Source organism: Cricetulus griseus, chromosome 2 (assembly GCF_003668045.3).
Source record: "Cricetulus griseus strain 17A/GY chromosome 2, alternate assembly CriGri-PICRH-1.0, whole genome shotgun sequence".
Taxonomy (NCBI): domain Eukaryota; kingdom Metazoa; phylum Chordata; class Mammalia; order Rodentia; family Cricetidae; genus Cricetulus; species Cricetulus griseus.
The window spans coordinates 247,365,018-247,384,227 of record NC_048595.1 but is presented as its reverse complement, the minus strand read 5'-3'; the positions used below and the strand labels follow the sequence as shown (position 1 = coordinate 247,384,227).

The 19,210-nt window shown below is 36.4% G+C and overlaps 1 protein-coding gene across 2 annotated transcripts in view; it reads right to left on the bottom strand.

Moving 5' to 3' along the window:
• The window catches only part of LOC100763249 (receptor-type tyrosine-protein phosphatase kappa), a 530,034-nt gene that overhangs the window by 24,527 nt on the left and 486,297 nt on the right, over positions 1–19,210 (bottom strand). The window contains exons 14-17 of one of the 2 annotated variants that reach the window (XM_027402864.2): positions 17,908–18,046; positions 9,224–9,384; positions 2,550–2,734; positions 630–717 (exon numbers count right to left, since the gene is read on the bottom strand). In XM_027402864.2, coding sequence (XP_027258665.1) covers positions 630–717; positions 2,550–2,734; positions 9,224–9,384; positions 17,908–18,046 — 573 coding nt within the window. The remainder of the gene's footprint in view (positions 1–629; positions 718–2,549; positions 2,735–9,223; positions 9,385–17,907; positions 18,047–19,210) is intronic. The other variant, XM_027402866.2, reaches the window with a different exon arrangement.

The following is a 19,210-nucleotide window of genomic DNA, read 5'->3' as shown; positions in this document are numbered from 1 at the left end:
TTGGATTTTATAGCCGAATGAGCCACAGAACTAGATTGTGAATTCTGAACCTGTTCCTCCTTCATTCCTTGAGAGACAGGTTACATTTTATGTAGTTTAGATAGTTTAAAATGATTTCAACTCAGAGTAGACTGGCTTAAGGAAAAGGACAGGTAATTATAAGTCAGACCATCGGCTCTCCTCAGTACTCCCAAGGTTGCCCCTGGTGATGACATGGCATTTTGCATGTACTCTTCATGAAGACATATCTGAATGGAAATTCTGAGTGATTAGCTACTTGCAGTAACTGGAATTCAGTTGCTGTCTCCAGGTAAGGTCACATGGAACAAATACCCCAGCAACCTTGACTATGACCTTCAAGAGTGATATACCAATTCTTAGCTGAAAAATATTCTTAGACATTTGGTAACAAACCCCCATGGACTTATACAAGAACTTAAAATATCAAGTTTCTCATAGGGTGGAAAGTGAGATTGAATTGAATGAGGGTGATGGCAATTTCAGATTAGTTAACATTATTTTTAATATTCTATAGATCACATAACAAACAAACATGGCAAAAACCATAAAAGTTGCAACACATTATACATATAATGTTTACACATATCAAGAATTATGGGGGAACTTACATGCAATAATGTTTCCGTATCGGTTTTTTGCTCTGTTTTGATCTTTTTTAGCTACGTCCCAAGATGCCGATTGACCTTCAAAGAAGCTCTGGGGTAAAAAAGTTAACAAGCAGATCTAATTTAATTCTGTTTTTCACAACAGGTTTATGCTTTATAAATTAAAATAGTAAAAGTCACATTTGGTGGGGGGGCAGGGCTGCCTACAGTAGTAAGTACATTTCCTGCTCAGCCCTCAAGCCTGGTTTGTGGGAAGCAAGTTCTTTCATGTTCGGTAGGGTTGAGTTCATGGGAAACACTGGCAGTAACGTTAGAAAAATGTAGACCCTTGAAAAAATCTTTCAATTTTAAGATAGCTATAATTTTGTGAGTTACAAGTAGAAGAAGCATCATTCTTTTTTGAAACATTTAACAATACACCTCAACTTGCAGAACTACTTTTAATGATGGCTATCTTCCAAATGTGTGCTCATCTGCAATTATAACAGAAAAAAATCACTTTGCTCCCATAATTCTTTATTCATGTATGATCGGTCATGTTTTTCTTTTTGAAGGTCATAGAGACTGGGTCTTTTCCTTCCTTGTAATTCTCTCCCCCTCTCCTCCCTCTCTCTCTCTCTCTCTCTCTCTCTCTCTCTCTCTCTCTCTCTCTCTCTCTCTCTCTCTGTATGCATATGTATAATTTCCTTATAATGATCTCTGTTCTCTAAGCACTTATAGACAAACGTGTTCCATGGTGGCTTAATCATGAAGAAATTTAAAATATGGGTAAAGATCTTTTTTTTTTTTTTGTAGAATAACTTAAACTTTGCTCAACACAGGAAGTAGGGTCTTCAAAGAGCCAATGTTCTTTGAAGCAGAGTACACAGGAATACACATGAAATGAACAAACCGAACCAACTCTGGCAGGATATTCTAATTCCCTGCTCTTATTTTGAGCATTTCAGCACATATCTAAAGCCAACATTCAAAATTTCAAGATGATTTTTTTTCTTGCCCCAAATAAAGTATACAAGTGGTCCACATATAGAATGTAAAATTTAAAACTCTTCCCACGAAGTTGAATGTATTTTGGTTGCTCTTTGCGATAAAATATGCTTGGCATCTTCCACTTTAAGTGTGTGTGCGTGTGCATGTGCCTGTACGTGTGTGTGTGTGTGTGTGTGTGTGTGTGTGTGTGTGTGTGTGTGTGTGTGTGTGTTTCTGTGTATGCACTTGCTATGCTATGTACAGGAGTATAAATCAGCCTCAATGTCCATACTGAAATTCTGAAGCAAGTGAAGAGGTAAAAGAAACATTTTCTCTTTGCTGCTTATCGAAATGTTTGACTTAAGTCACTTCTTTTGTAAGATAAATCCTGGTATTTTGGTCTGAGTGGGAAAGAGAAATACACTGGGAAAAGAAATTTCACATTATCTGATTTAGTTCTTTAGATGCTGTTTACTTGATCTGTGGTGCTCTGGTTTTCTTCCCTGCCATCCTCAGGCAACCATCCACAAAATTAAGGGGATAGTGGCAATCAGCATATTTAACTTAGCATCATCTTTATCATTAAAGAGTTTGTAAGCAAGGAACCAGTGACAACATCCTTAACACCACAAGGGGACTCTGGGAATTCTGTGGTTAACTTTTGAATGGGGGAAATGTAGAAAGACCTAGCAAAGTGTTTGTGATAACACACTGAAACATTACTGAATCCGTGCTCAAGAATCTTACAATGAACGTAGCCCCAAATACATTTCAAGGAGAGCTCTTTTCTTTCATTTCACCCGCTCTCCATAAATACATTTGATGGCACTCTCAATGCTGGACTAGAGAGGGTGTGTAGTATCCCACTCTTGTAATGTTAAAGGGAAGAAAAATGCTACAGGTCATTGAGCATCCAGTTAAAAATAAAATTGAATACAGTATTGAAGCTTTCACCTCATATTCCTCTTTGAACCCATAGCTGTCTGATGTCTTCATGAGGTTGATGTGCTGCAGTAAGTCGGCCACTCTGATGGCTGGGTGCAGCTGTCCTGTCTGGTAAGGGGACTCTGTCCCTTCGCAGAGGTATCGAGGAACATCCAGAAGACGACTAGACTCTGCTGTGGCACTGTGGTTCTCATCTGGCAGATTTCATATTCCAGAACATTAAAAAGAGATAAAGTTACCTTGTTTAATAGACATCTGTGCATAGAAGACTTGAAGACCTTACGATCTTTCTGGTAGTAGAAGGAAGGAAAAGAAAAGCCAGCCGTGGGGGTGGGGCTTCGGGCAGCATCCTCATAAAGACAAAGCCTTCACCTTTCACTTCAGCTCAGAGTTAAGGTCAGAACATATGTGTCTTTCAGCAAGACAGTGGATGCTGGGAGAAGCAGGGAGACACGGGATCCACTTTTTAAAAAGTGCAGGTGGGACATTTAACTGAGTTGCCTCTGTTTTTAGCATTTGAAGTCACAGCAGCACAGGCTGGGACCAGACTACTGAGCTGTCAACTGGAAAAATGTTCTCACCATTGACCATGTTGGATGAATCTCTCACACTCATATTCCAACCTCCCTCAGAGACCTCGTTTAGACAACCCACCCACAGGGTTGCTCATCTTGCCACTTTTTCCCTCCTTTATTCTACTAGCTGGGCTTATCGATACAGAACAACCCGGACAGTTTCACAGAATTGCATCCCCACCCCTCCTGTCCACTAGGAGGCTTTGTATGTTTTCCTCCTTGAATTCTTGTTCCTATCAATATTGTTTTAGTTGCCAGTATACTGTGACTCCTCTGTCAGCCGTGTGAGAGAAACCAGGGATGCTGGAGATAAATGTGGGCACTTCCCTTATGTTCCTAGACCCTCCATGCGGCAATATCGGTCTACTTCTTATGTTTCCATGACTTTCATATTTAACCCTTCATTGAATCATTTATTTATTTTTCTGGTATATTTGGAGATAGACTCATGTACCAGAAATACAGTAAATATTCCAATGAGTGAATTAGTTAAAATTCAACAGAAGCCTTCACCACCCACAGTTAAGTGTAGACCACATCCCCCTGGTTTCAGTTCAAAAGAGACTTTAAATGTTCTTTCTGCCATAAAGATGAAGAAAGGACCAAGAACGTCTTGCCTATGAAGAATAAACAGCATTTTAATGACCAAAGAACTAAGCATTACAATGAGAAACATGCTTATATTTATCACATTTAAACTTACCACTTAAAAAAAAAAAACAAACGTTGAAGGGGTGTTACTTTGAAAAGCATAATACTCTCACACTCATTAACAGAAAGGGAAGTACACTTTTAGGGGAACTTGCGTTTGAAATGATAATGCATACTGCAGAGAATGATATTTAATTAACAGTGAAACATATTTCAAGTGCTGGTACATCTGCCTGCTCTATCGCCAACTCTACAAATAGGATATGGCAAAAAATGAATTGTTGTCCCCATGATAAACACTTTTTCTTCCTGGAGAAGGGAAAAAAAAAAAAAAGAACCCTACAATCAGATTTGTATGCCTCTATAATTTAGGTTGATTGCATTTATCTTTACCCTCTCTTATTAAACTGCATTTTTTGTCATTCATGTCTAAAAATACCATATACTAAAGCAAAAAAAGCTCACAAAAAACAAAAATGTAGTCAAAAACAGAAAGCCCTTGGAGTCTGTTATGACCTACCCAGTCAAGAGAATTATTGCCTTTATTCAGGTTTTGCCCACCTACATACAAACATTTGCTAGCAAATATGATTCAGTTGAGTTTGCCCTGCTTCCTGTGAGACTACAATCAACTGGTCTACCTTCACTAAAATATTACAATCAATAGACTTGCACAAGGAATATTAACACCTCCCAGTAAGATTAAATTCAGAAGCAACTCCTTTAGTCTCTATTACAGGATATACAATTGAAAAGGAGAGGTCAAGGGAACAGACAATGTCAGGGAGGCAGAATGTAAGGACCTAGGCTGTGGTAAGGTAGCCAGGACAACCCTAGACAGAGTTCAACTCATTTGAACCTGCTGTGACAGCATAAGTTTTACAATTTTATGAGGCTCAGAAACACAGACTTTACTCACATTGCACATCTTAAAAATTACTATATCCTAGCATGAAATAGCATTGCCTTTGTGTGGCATTAGGCTTTAATACAGCAATACAAAAGACAGTAAGGTCTCAAGAATAATCACATATGAATTATTAATCTCAATACATTTCTACCTCATTAAACCACCTAATAATGTAAGTACTAGCAAGGGTGCCTGTGCTTATCATTATCCTTATTATACATTGAAGAATAATAACTTCAACTATGTCTTGATTTAAAGATTGCTAGAGTTCTTTGTAATGTACTTACCGGTTATGGGGACTTAAGCCCAACGAAGCAGTAAAATACAAAAGACAAAAATATGAATCAATATGAAAATTTTCTAAGCCTTCAAAATCATCAAGTAAATATTAATATTAAGCAATGCTTGAAATTATTTCAAAAATTGCTGTATGAAAGTGAATAGATGAAAAACAACCATAAATATCACAATAATAAGAACAATGAAAAATGAAAGAGATTAATCTGATGTCTAATGGGATAAGTGAGAGTCACCTTTCAAAGAAGGTCAATGAGTTTTAAACCAATTATTCCCACTTTCAAAATGAAATAAGTCACACGATGAAAATCCATACAAATAGGTCAGATGACACTACTGGGCTAGCTCTACCTTTCCTTAAACATAACCACCCCTTTTCATTTAGAATATTTTAAGAATTGCCTGGCCTTTATAGTTTGTAAAGCTCACATGCATTATCTCATTTTCTCTTTTCAGTTCTGTGGGGGAAAGCATGGCGGGAGTTGTTACACTCTTTAGAGACAGAGGAGAAAAACTGCACTTCCCTGATTTCATATTGTAATTCTGTATAGACCTTATGATTGGGACCAAATTCTATATGCCCTTAGAAGATTACTATGATGGAATTTAACATTTAGGCAAACCATTCCTTTTCAGAGTGTTTACTATTTTTATTTAAGTGAACTCTACTTATTGATGCAAGAACCAGTTCTCAACAGAAGATGGCATACGCAGAGGTATTTTATAATTTGATACCTCCCCTGTGATCACTCTGTATGACTCTTTCCTACATAATCATGTCACCTGTTATGACAAATGCCTTAGTTTACCATCGTCTCACTGTTGTTATGCACTTCACAGGGAGAGTGCAGTTAAGATACAGATTCCATGAAAACATTTATCATTTATATAAGCTCTAAAATTATAATTCAAAATGATTATTTGAGTGCATGAGGTACATTTTGCTTAACTGATTAGTTACAAAATTCCAAAATATTCTACAATATTCTTTTAAAGTGAATAACTACATAGCAAAGAGATGCATAAGCTAAATTTCCATATTCACAATAAGTATTAAATGATAAATATAATGTTGGGTAAATTTACAGATATATTTATTGATAATCTGCATTTTGGGTAAGTAGAAGAACTAGGTTGTTACAGAACTGTGAATATACAAAGCAAGCTGCCCAAACTATTGTTAAATAATTTATCAAGAGATCAAAAGCAATTTGAAATTAAACTCATTTTGTTTTGAAATGTATAGGTTGGAAAATTAATGCCACTACACAACTGAAAAGGCCAGAATCAACAGACAACACCCACTTCCTTAGATATGACCTAGGTAAACTCAGTGGTTTCTTATAAATTCTTGAAATAGTGCTACTTATCATATAATGTACTGTCTATGCCAAACACCAGGAGCACGATTCTAGCATCTTTCTTACATTAACAAACTATTAAGACAAAGTAAAAGCAAGTGAACAGAGTCCCCCTGTTCACATATGACTGCATCTTTAATTGCTTTAAAGTTGGAAGGACTTAGACAATAATCCCTTTCCTAAATCTGACTTTCCTGCATCAGTTCAGTTACTCCTGGCCCAAGAATGGAGGTTTTTGGGTTCATTTCATATTAGTCATCCATTAGTAGCAATTGCACTTCTGCTCCAAATTAACACAACTTAAAGCTGGTGTGTTGTTTTAAACAGTGTGCCTTGCATTTAAATCTACCAGACCCAAATGTGTTGAACAAAGTTTGCTGTCTCCGTTAGGATTATGGTGATCTAACTGAAACATCAAAATACTTCCCAAAAGGCAAACAGTTACCGAGTGGACAATATACAACCCATGCAAGGAGTTGTGAGGCATGCAAAACAATAAAATGAAAAACTGGTGATAAAGATTTCGGGCCTCACCTAACACAGCAGTTGGCACAAGTGGATCATTGGGCACTGCAGGAAAACAAAGCTTGTGAAGCAAAGCTTGGCTCTAAATTCTATTTTTCTTTATAACTTTTATACTTTTATAATAATCATTATAATCAATTTATATTTTCTTTAAATATAATGACACAACTTGCTTTGACTTCTGTATTTTGCAAGGGTAAAATTTTATTTTCTAGCAGGGGTTTTGTAAAATCTCAAGAGAATTGTATCTATAGTTATAGTCCAGGTCTCTGTTCAACTGAAAAAGCCAGATTATTCACTTTGACATTAAAAAGATGATAAAATTAGGAGAAAAGGAACCATGCATTTTAGATCTATCAAGTATAAGGTACTTACAGAAATAAAGATCTTACATTCATTCTAAATCATTTTTCCCAGTTAACTGTGGGAAGTGGGTTTAATCCTTTCTCTAAGTCCATAAGTAGATATTTATAGATACACTTTCGGAATTGTCACTTTATAGTCAGGCACTGACATGGGCAACATACAGAAGAGACTGTGGAACAGAAATACATTCAGAACTATAACCAAGTAAATATTGAGTCAAGTACTTTTGACTCATATTGAGTCAAAATATGAGTCACACTCATATTTTATTTATTTTTATTTTATGTATATTGTTGTTTCTCCTATATGTATGCCTGAGTAAGGATATCACATTTTGGAGTTATAGACTGTTGCTTACTGCCATGTGGGTGCTGAGAATTGAACCCAGGTGCTCTGGAAGAGCAGTTTTAACCACTGAGCCATCTCTCCAGCCCATGATACACTCATATTTTGAGCAAACTTTTTTACAACAGTCATAGAATTTTATGTCTTTCTCTGTTGCTAAATTTTAATAGTGAAATAAAAGAAAGACCGTCAAGAAAGGCCCTATCATGATAAAAACTGAGTTCCAAAATGGCTTCTGAGTTCCAAATAGTACTTCTAACTTCCACTCAGTGTGATTATTCACAAGGAAAATGACAACCTATATTCAAGGCTGACAATTATTAAAAATTTTCACCAAGCTAAAGGTTTCCAAAAAAAACCTTATGAAATGACATAAAGACATAGAATCTAAAATATTGTGCAACCTTTCATTTGCTGTGTTTATAATTTGCATGAAAATATGAATTCTGTTATTTAGTTCTTGTCATTTTACACCCATGTTTACCAAATTAGGGTAAGTGTTGCAGAAATGCCTTGTCTATGAAATGCTAATGACAAACTTTATTTGTCCATCTCAAGCATTATTTTACTTGAAGAATTGAAGAAATGAGTTAGCACATTAACTTAAATTTAACTAATTTAAATAAACACAAAGCTTTGAAAAGGGAATAACTTTCATAGGAAATTCAAATTATGCAATTATTCAAATTCCCCATGCTTAAGCAGGACTTCAATGGAAACATTTTAAAAGTACTTTCTTCAATAGGTCAACATTAGTTGTATTGGAAGAATTTATATATGGAGGAGTGGAGAGATGACTGTGAACATGACTTCATTATTCTTTGGAAGCTGGTTAACACAACTTGTAGATTTCATACTCGATACTTAGAAATTAAATAGAGCAATTTTCATGTAGTTAATTTTTTTCTTGTGTGTCTGGTATGTGTGAGTGTATGCATGTTGCCACGTGTGAGGACATATGTGTGTGGGTCCAAAGAAGTTGGTGTTATGTGGCTTCTTCAATCTCTCTCCAGTTGATGCATTGAGATAGGTTCTCTCAGTAAACTGGAAGCTCACCAATTCCAGCTATTCTGGCTGGTCAGCTTGCCCAGGAGACCCTGTCTATGGCTCCAAAATGGATTACAGGTGGCTGCCGTGCCTGTATGGCTTATGTGGGTCTGGTAAACACTTTATCCACTAAATCACCTCCCCATCTCTGTGGTTAATCTTTTGGGACTGGAACTTCCCAGGACTAATACTAGATTACATTTGTGAGATAACTACATATGCCACTAATTCCTAGGAAGCATGACTGCATTTCTTCTTATCTCTAAAGACATTTATCTTCTTACAAAGAAAAAGACAAAAAATATAAATTGAGAACACTAACATTATGTAGAAAAATGCCATTTGTAGCTTAATTCAATGACACAAGCTGCTTGAATTTCTTAAGTTTGTTATATTTCTTATGCTTTCATAATAAAATTCCTAGTTTAAAGTTAAACTGAATTCTGTACCAAAAGTGAACAAATGTCTTTTTGTAAATTCCATTTTACTCTTCTTAGCTGTTCTGTCCTCTGGCTTTTCCTTTCATCATTCCAAAGTTATTGTAGAAAATTAAATGCACTTCACAAGCCTCAAAAGCATTAAGTAAAACTGTAAGGAAGAACTCACATCTTGGACTGAAGTTGTGTTGGTCCATGAAGGTGAGAGAAAGGGGGTCCTCCGCGTGCAGGGTGCTCTGATCGGCATAACTTCGGTCCATAGCGTTCACCATGTGGGTCATCTCCTGTCTTGTGTTCCCCATTGCATCTTTGCGCTTTTTAGCAAGCTTGCTGCCAAAGCAAATATAAAAGGGAGCCCTGAGTGTAGCGAGCCTTGAGGGACAGCTGACACCAGCAATAAATAAGCTCAAGTGAGCTTGAGGACAAGGTTATACATACATGAATTAGAAAACCTAAGAACTGATGATCATTTCAGGAATCAATACAGCACACAAACCATTCCACTGGCTTGTTGTAGGATGACCTTATTTGTGAGATATTCAAATTGCCAAACCAAGAGTCTTACCATGTCTTTTATTTAGGTCTGGGTTCAGATGGAAAAAAAACAGAGTAAAACGAGGGTACTACAGGGTGAGTGTAATCATAGAACATTGCATATATGTATGACACTGTCGAAAAATAAAAATTTATGAAAACATTTCTTCAAGAGTATAAGCATACACTTCTAAAGTAAAGTTAATTCACAGATGATTTAAGTAAAAATTTAAAAATGTAAGTTCCAGTCTTCCTCTTGAGTGACGACTGCCTTAGATCAATTCCTTGAAGGTCTTGCTAACAACATGATATAACTTTGCTTTAGTTGAGCCAGCCAACAAAGAACAAGGAAAAGGCCCATTCTCCCCTTTTCTGTTCCTAAGTAAAAACACAAACATACAGAGCACAGACACTGAGCAGTGCATTAACAACACTAATCAAAACTAACCCAAAGTCTTTTAAAATCAGCCTTAGCCAGATATGACTGAAACTCTCATAAAGACATCAAACTAAATCATAAGCTATGTAACAAGGGTACTGGGGAAAATTTGAAAAAATGCTATGCAAAGATGTAATGCCAATTGTTGTTGTCTTGGAGGATTGACATGGTCAAACCCTAAAATGTATTGTAGACTTCTTATGCATACTATCCACTACAGAAATGTCTGATGAATACAGCAGGAGAGTGATTCAGGGTTATAAAAGTTGGAGATAACATTTCAAACTACACAAATACTGACCCCTTTATCTCCCACATCAAGAATAGGATGTTTTTGTTTCTGTGTTATCCATGAAACATATACCTAAAATCTATTAAATACATATAAAATATTTAACTCATATTCATCAGCAAATTCATACACGGAGGCACTGCAAACCACTGTAACACTGCCTTCGAAATACTCCCCCTTTGTTAAGAATGCCATTTCTTAGGTCGGTGGTAAGACACTCTCTTTTGATTCCCCAATTACTGTCTATATTAAACAGACTACAAGTGCTACAAAGGCTCATTGAATAGATGGAGTTTATGCCAACAGACTTTTCCTTTTTAAATGCATTGAGCAGCCTGAGAGTTTCTCCAGCCTATTTTTCTCTGACAATTGTTGTAGTTGACCATGGAGGCATGCAACCAACATAGAGAACAGGAAAACTAAATCTTACTTACAACTGAGTAAAGCAGGTACAAACTATGACTTGCTGAAGGACACCCCTCATTTATTTATAAGAAACAGCAGTAATTATTAGTACTAATTTAATATTAGTAATATTAGAAACAAGGACAGAGGACTATTATCTACCACCAGTAGCACTGCCACTACTATCCCCTACGCCATCACTACCTTTACAACTGTCACTTATTGACAAAAATTGCTGCACACACTGAAAGTGCTACCAACTCTCCCTTCCACGCCAGAGGGTAAAGTCTGTAGAAATATAAAGATCTAGACAGAGAGTGTAAATATAGGTGAGAGATGAGGCATCACGCATGGAAGTGATAACTGAGGAAATGGAGAAAAGCTCAGGGGCAACTTGTCCAAATGACTCCTAGCACTTGACCCAAATGTTGGAAATGACTTGAATTTTTAAAAATAACAGCAATATTTCAGGATGGCTATCTTAGTTTTGTTTATCATTTTCAGGTATTTTTTATTTTATTTTATTAAATGTCTCTCCCTCCCTCCCGCCTTCTCTCTTTCTCTCGTTCCTTCTTCCTCCCTCCCTCTCTTCTCTCTCTCATCTCCCCCCCCCTTCGACCCCGCCACCATGTGTGCACCTACATGAGAACATTCCCTATGGAGGTCAAGGGTTATCAGATGCCTCCAGAGCCAGGGTTATAGGCATGCTTGTAGGCTGCCTGACATGGATGTTGTGAACTAAACTCAAGTCTTCTGCAAGAGTAGAGCAATGATACGCCTTTCATAGTTAAATGCACATAAGAAAAATAGAAATGCTAGCACAATCAAATGCTTTACTTATTTATTTATTTATTTGTTTGTTTGTTTGTTTGCTTATTTGGGAGGAGTTGAGACAGGGTTTCTCTGTGTAACCCTGGCTGTCTTGGAGCTTCCTCTTAAGACCAAACTCACAGAGATGCACCTGCCTCTGCCTCCTGAGTGCTGGGAATAAAGGTATGCACCACCACAGCCTAGTATTGATTTTGTTTTTTTAAAAAAGCAATGTCTGACCCTAATTAAACACCATCAGGCTGTATGCAGCCAACAGTCCTATGCATTCCAAACTTCCTGCTAGTTAGCCATCATGAAATACTTTTGTCCTTAGGCCTGCAACATCATTTAGTCTCTAAAATCTGGCTAGCTTCTATTCATTGTGACTCCAAATATACTTCCTTGGAAAGGTTTGATAGGGCTGATCCAAGTGCCATCTGATTCAGGTGATTTTTATAGTAACATGTTCATGTCTTCAAACAACACTTGTCACATATTATCACAGTATTTTTCAGTCATTTCCCCCACCGTGTGTTCAATAAAGGAAAAGATCACCTGCACATTCTGGGCATCAGAACAGTTCCAGAATACTAAAAGCACAAAGCAGGCACTCAATAAATACTTGTGGAAGAGACAAATTGGGCCTGTTTTATACTTGGCACTTTCCATTGGTTAACTCAATTAATTCTCAGATCAATCCACTGAAAACTGCTTAAGGATTCTCATCATATAAATGAGTTCATTGAGGTTTAGGGGAGTTAAACAACTAGCCCAAGGTTGCTTATCTAATAAGCAATGAAGAATGACCTCATTCCATAGTTTAAGGTATTACACAATACCCAGCTGTTTACACTGTGTTTACTGTCACATGGGAAGCAATGGCTAAACACCAGTTGCTAAGCATTCAAAGAGAATAGGAATACAGCATAAATATGCTGTCATTTATACATTTTGAAACAGCAGAAAAATGCTTGACAAATAAGTTCTAGGCAGGGGTGGTGATGCCTATCTCTAATCAGTATTCAGAAGTAGATGGCTGAGCTAGGAATGTTCAAAGCCTCCCTAAACTGGGATTCAGGGCAAGACCTTGTCTCAAAAACAAAAAAATTAAACTTTTATTTTTTTCTCCAAGTCTTTGTTTCTTGGGCAAGGTTAAAAGGTTGATTCATTTCTCTAAAAATGTGAGTGATTGATTTCAATGAAAATAGCATTATTTGAGCCAGCACACGCCTTTAATCCCAGCACTTGGGAGGCAGAGGCAGGCAGATCTCTGTGAGTTCACGGTCAGCCTGGTCTTCAGAGCAAGTTCCAGGACAGATTCCAAAGCTACACTAAAATAGTACTTACTATCTGACATTTGGATTCAAAATAATGTAAAAAATTTTAAAAATAGGCATAGAGAAAACAGCAAATGGAAATGATGATTCTAAACCTGGAGGATTTACAAGTGAATAATTTATATCTTTCATGAATGGGTAAAATTAAAAAGTATTTTTCAAGAAGTGAAAGTGTTCTAGCAAGGGCTTTCCAGATTCATAAACTTAAATGATAAGCAAACTGTGCTGGAATACAACCTTTGTGAGTACCTGCAAAGTCAAGGACAGTCAGATAGTCCCTTATGCCTCAATCTTCATGACAACGCTGTGATATAGACTTTCATTCAGGGTGTTATGAAACACGGTGAGTTGACATCAGTGTTTAGAGTTTCCATACATGTTACTGTGACATAATGCCACTAGAAATTAGCTAAAAACCATAGGGAGTTTTTCCTTTGTGCTCTATCCTACTATATTTCTACCTTTATAAAAAAAGAAATCAGTTTGAGATTATTATCCCTAGGTGTGTTTAAATAGCCTTTAAAAGTATATATCCTGTGACATTTTTATCTGGTTGGGCTTTAAAGTGACAGGAGTTCTAAGTGTCAATCACCAAAAAGTATAAACTGCTACATTGTCTAGGAGAGAGATGTTAACTGTGTACAACAATGGAATCCCATTCTAATTTTACAGATCCATTGACAGTTAACGGTAGGTTTATTGAAATTCTCATAGCTAAATACATATTGATTCTGGTATGTCTCTTGCTTTGTCTACCCCTGAGCCATGAGCACATATAATGTGCACTTCAGGAGAATTAAACAATTCATTTTGCAAGTACTTGATTTTGACAGATGTGCAAATGACTTTCATTATCAAAGCAGCCAACAGCATAAACTTCTGCAGGTGGATGTATGGGTGGGCCATAAAGGGGAAAAGTACTCCATCATTGTATGAAATGGTACAGTTAATTATCATTGGCTTCATCAAACATGATTTAACAAGCGTGTTATGATTCATCACAATAAGCTAAGAGCACTGCTATTTTACACCTGCTTGTCTAGCAGATTGTAGGAAGCCAAATGTTTGCAATATTTAAAATGTTGGCAGCATTGTATTGAAGTGATTGACTCATAAAATTTTGCTGTAAAACTAGCTGAAACCTTACCTAGTGATATAGACACTGCAGGCTGTATGCCTCAAACACACTTAATCTCAATCCCTGGGCCTTGGACAGTGCCATATCCTTTGGATTGAATGACTAACTACCTTGGATTCTAAAAAAACAAAATTGAAAACAGCTCAGGAAGTTGAATGGCCAATATTCTCCATGCTGACATAAAAGACTTACCATACCTTAGTCTAGAGTGAGTTGGAGACTGCTGAAGACTATAAAAAGGTCACATGCCTGGTCCTCAGGTTTTGTTTTGGCTTAGTTTTATAAAGTCTCTATTTAAATTGTAGTAAGCAAACTCATTTTTTCCTACTCTACAAAAGACTTATTTATATCTCTGCCTTTACTACATTATGATTTTATCAATTTATTTTGACAAGACCATTATAGTGGTTTTAATCGCCAGCAAGGATATCTTCTTATGACCTTTTAGAATACCTGGGGAGGTGAAAAGCGATGTTATCACATGCAGGCCCAATCTGGTTTGCATCTTTCAAGGGCAGTCTGAACGCTGCACAAATATCTCACTGGGCTCATTTTCTCAAACGTAACACAGTATCATATGGTAGGGACCCGGAAGTTAAAACCACATTTGTCACCAGATGCGTAACGGAGAGTAAAGACTTGACATAGGTAAATACATGATGTTCTTAGCTGTAGACTAAGCCACTTATGGAAAACTGTCATTAAAACTTAAAGTAGCTGAACATACAGAAACACAATATCCCTTTTAAAAAAGAGTATCAAAATAGGTAATATTCTATAGTTTTAGAGTCCAGAAAGATATAAATTTTGAAACACCACCAAACACACACTGTTTCTGTGGGTTTTTTGAAAGGGATATTGCATCTTGGACACATGTAAAGTTGTAATGACCCATTTTCTACTTACAGGTAGTAGGAGTAAGAATAGTAGCTCCTCCTGGCAAGCAGATCACAGACAGTGGGAAAAGAGAAGCAATGGTGAATGAGAAGCGTGACTCCGTCACATCCAATAGAGCAGAAAAATGTGCGTTAAAAAGAAAACGAAACAAAATGAAATTTGTGGGTTTTTTGCTTTGCATTTTAATTTGCCCATGCGTTGTTAGCGTTCTTATGCCATGCGATTAAACAGACAGATATGCAGCAAAAAATAAAATTTGTAATACAGAATTAGGGGGGAAAAAGTAACATGCTGACATTTCTTATATTGCCAAAGAACTGAAAAATCAAATGGATTGTGTGTTTTTCAACATGCAGTTAAAGCATAGAATCATCCATTGCCATCAAAATGTCATGACAGATGGAGCAGCTGTGTATAGAATGTGTATACTCAATATAGTAGTTTATTTGAAATACAAAACATAAAGATATGAAGTTAATATCTGCAAAGTGATACATTTTTACATATCGGGTGTATCTTAATGGTACACAGTATATACACGTTATGTGAATACAGGTACCATATGCTACATATACATGAAGGTATTCCTACAGTAGATGCATGTGAACATGATTTACACAAACATTTACTGTATTGAAACATGATTTCAAGTTGATGTTTGGAAGTTTTCATGTGTTCATGCTGTGCATTTAAATTGTACACGATGAAAAAATGGCATATAATTGGAGATAATTCAACAGCGATTAAACTGAAAAGAAAAATGACATTGCGTTCTGAAAGTTGCAATATCCCTTTCACAGCCTAAGAACTTACTTTCTATATAATCTCAGCTGTAAAATTTTATTTGGTTGAGTGCTAAGCTATTCTTTTGCAACCCCAAACACATGGAACTCTTTTCAACGAGGCAAATATCCCTACATATATTATTCACACCAAGGGATAGTCTAAAGAAACTACAATTTCTCATGAAAAGGGAGATGGTAAGAAGAGTGCCAATTTCTATTGTTGTTATTGTAAATTTCTATACTCAAGGGAAACTACAGGATAACACAACTTTTTAATCTGAATTTGGTCATATTGCTGATAGCTACATGCTTTTGTACATCATAACACAGATGTACTGTGTGACACACACGGCCTGTTGAGTCGAAGCCCTTACTAATGGGCTGAGGTAAGTAAGGAGTTAAAGTAATTTAGGCATGATGTATATACACCAGAAGGCAGCAAACACAACCTCACCCATCTGTAAGAGTACGGTCTTCGCCAGGCATAGGTGCTGCCGAAGCAGGCAAAAGTTTGGGAGACTTACTATCCAGTAAAACAATTATTATGAATACTTAAACATGGAACATTTTAGTGGCGGCTTATTTATCCAATCATTGGCAACATAAACCGGAAGAAGAATCAGTGAAGATGTGCAATTATAGAAAGCTGTCAGAGCATGTTATCAACCCACCCCCCATCCTTGCTTTAGTGACTGGCTTAGCAACTTGAAGGACCTTCATTTTTCACTTGTTATTCTTAGTACAAATCCACCAGAAGGAGGGTACTCAAAAACAAACAAGTCTTCAGATAAACAACAAATACAACTAGATTGAATTCCATTCTGAGGAGAACACAGTCAGAAGCCATTCTCATGCATCCAATAGGATGTGACAATCCTTTTAATGATAAAGCAGTATTAAGTGAACTCTCTAAACTGTTTGGCCTTTTCACTCTCCAAATACAAATTTAATTTAAACAGAAATATAAGGTCTGAAGGTTCCATTCCATGATTTTGTATGGATGTCTACTGGTAAACTAGTGTTTTCAAAAGACTTAAATCTTCTTGTCTCACCTAGGATGTGTTTTCCAACCACAGAGGTAGACAACAGCAGAGAGAAAGCACTGTTTGGGGGAAGCACATATGTAGCTAATTGAACACAAAACACTGCAGTGCATACCTAATGTTTCTAATGCAGATGTGTCTTCTCCAACATATATATCTCCAGGGACAATTGTAAAGAGGCAATATATTAAAATAGATGCTCATGGAATTGTTATTAACATATGAGTCTTATCCATAATGCTAATGTTTTATTTCAAGTAGAGAGCAACAATAATTGAACACTATGAGAATTCATGTAATATACGCAACATCACTTATCACCCGATCAGAATATTTAATAAAGCAGAACTATTTTTATACACAAAGCTGTTGGAATGCACTCTGTGTGTAATTTTTTTTGAAAGTCCTTCCAAATTTTAGAATTATCTAAAATTCATGATTGGAAGTATTATAATGTCATACTCGTTTCTAAGAAAATGACTTGTAGATTCTGACAACTTACATAATAGTCAAATAGCTCGAAGTTTAAAAAAAATGTGTATATCTTAAATGCGTTTGAGCAAGAGTATACTCTCAAGTCCAGAATACAAGTTTAAATTCCAGGAAGTCATATCTTTATAGAACTCCAGGAGGTGGCGACATTGACTGACATAGTATAAAAGATAAGGTTCAATTTAAGCATTTACTCTTTTTTAAAAAAAATTTAGTCAATGAATATTTAATACACAATGTCATTAAACAAAGTTTCTATTCTCCTCACATCCCATATGCAATCTATATTTATAAAAATATAGATTAAAAATGAAAATAATTCTGACTTTGGCCCAAGCACCATAAATATATAACCATCAATTTTATTATGTTTAAAAATAGCAACACTTAAAATAAGATGAATTTCTCATATATCTCTGAAAATTCAAAAATTTACAGGTTTACATTAAATAAATTTTAACAAAAATCTATACTTACATCCCAGAACAAATTGCAAACAGCTAAATAACACTTCACAAAAAAAAAAAAAAAAAAAAAAAAAAAAAAAAAAAAAAAAAAAAAAAAAATCCCAAGTAAGAAGGGACTGAAGAGCAGGCAATCTAAATCGAACTTGCCAAAGAGGTTGAAGGGAAAACACATGAAAATCAGTGGCAAACACATGAGGACATTATTGGATCTTACCTCTTTTTCACAATTACTATGACAACCAGGAGAAGGAGGATGAACACCAAGATCCCAGCACTGATGCCTGCGATTTTCACCACTCTGTCTGTCTGCTTCGCGGGGTCCGGGATCACCTCTGGTTCTTCTGTTGCTGCTGCTAAACAAATCAGATAAATGGGTGACTGAAAGCCGCTACCAGGCACAGGAAGATCCCCCCCCAGGTGGAAACTGCCCAAGGAAGACAGGTTTGAATAGCAACAACCTGAAAACCTACATGCAGAAATGAGCTATTCTACAGCATGAAAGACTTAGGGCCATGATAGGGAAACACTTATCTGAGTTTTATTTTCTTGTTCTGTTTTAATATAAGAAATAAGAGGAAAACCACAGAAATTGTTACAGATGGTATGGTGGGCTATTTTTCTTTAATGCCCTCAAAATTCAGCACAAGGATTTTAGAACTAGTACACTTGAAAGAGATTGGGTTGGATATAGATGACCATTTATCTGTCATCTTCATTGCCTGTGGTGGCTCAGGTTGCTGCCTGTAATTCCAAGACTCAGGGGCCTGAAGAGGAAGCAATGGGAGTTTCAGGCTAGTAGGAATTAGTTTATAATCCATTATAAAAGTTCAAATAAATAGTTTAGCACAAGGAAAGAAAAAGTAGGGAAATGTACCAGGAATATTTCACATTCTCTCACCAGATAATAAATGTGGGAAATGACTTTAAGAAGATTATAGGCCTTTACTTCCTTTTCTTTCTCAAAATCATACTCAGCCCTCATGTATGTACACAATTAAAATAGAAAACTTTAATCAATACATAAGCCCTGTAAAAGCCTCTGAAGACATTTTCCTTTTACCTCATTTACCTTGAAACTGGCAAAGAAACTATTATTATCTGTACTTTACAGATACAAAACCCCTGAGGCTTAGAGAATTAAGGCTAGCTTATGAATCGCTCAAGGGCAGACACAGAATCTAAGACATCTTCTATCTTTTAAGACAGCACGTCTCAGTTTCCAAGTTTGTGGCCCCCACTGCTGAGAACACATACAATAAAAGCTGTAGAGTTCTATGGATTAAGCATATTGGAAAACTGCTTTAAATCGCCAATCACAGCACCTTGTACTTAGAGTTTAGAGACCCCAGCTGAGTGAACACGCTACCAACAAGGACTGCAACATGAGCCTGTACATCTCTAGGACCACATGTTTGTTCTCTTTACAAGGTTATCCATCTATTCCTGTTCCAATCTCTTCTTTTTCAGTTCCTTCATTTGGCTTCTTTCTCTCCACCATCCAGGTTCTACGTATCACA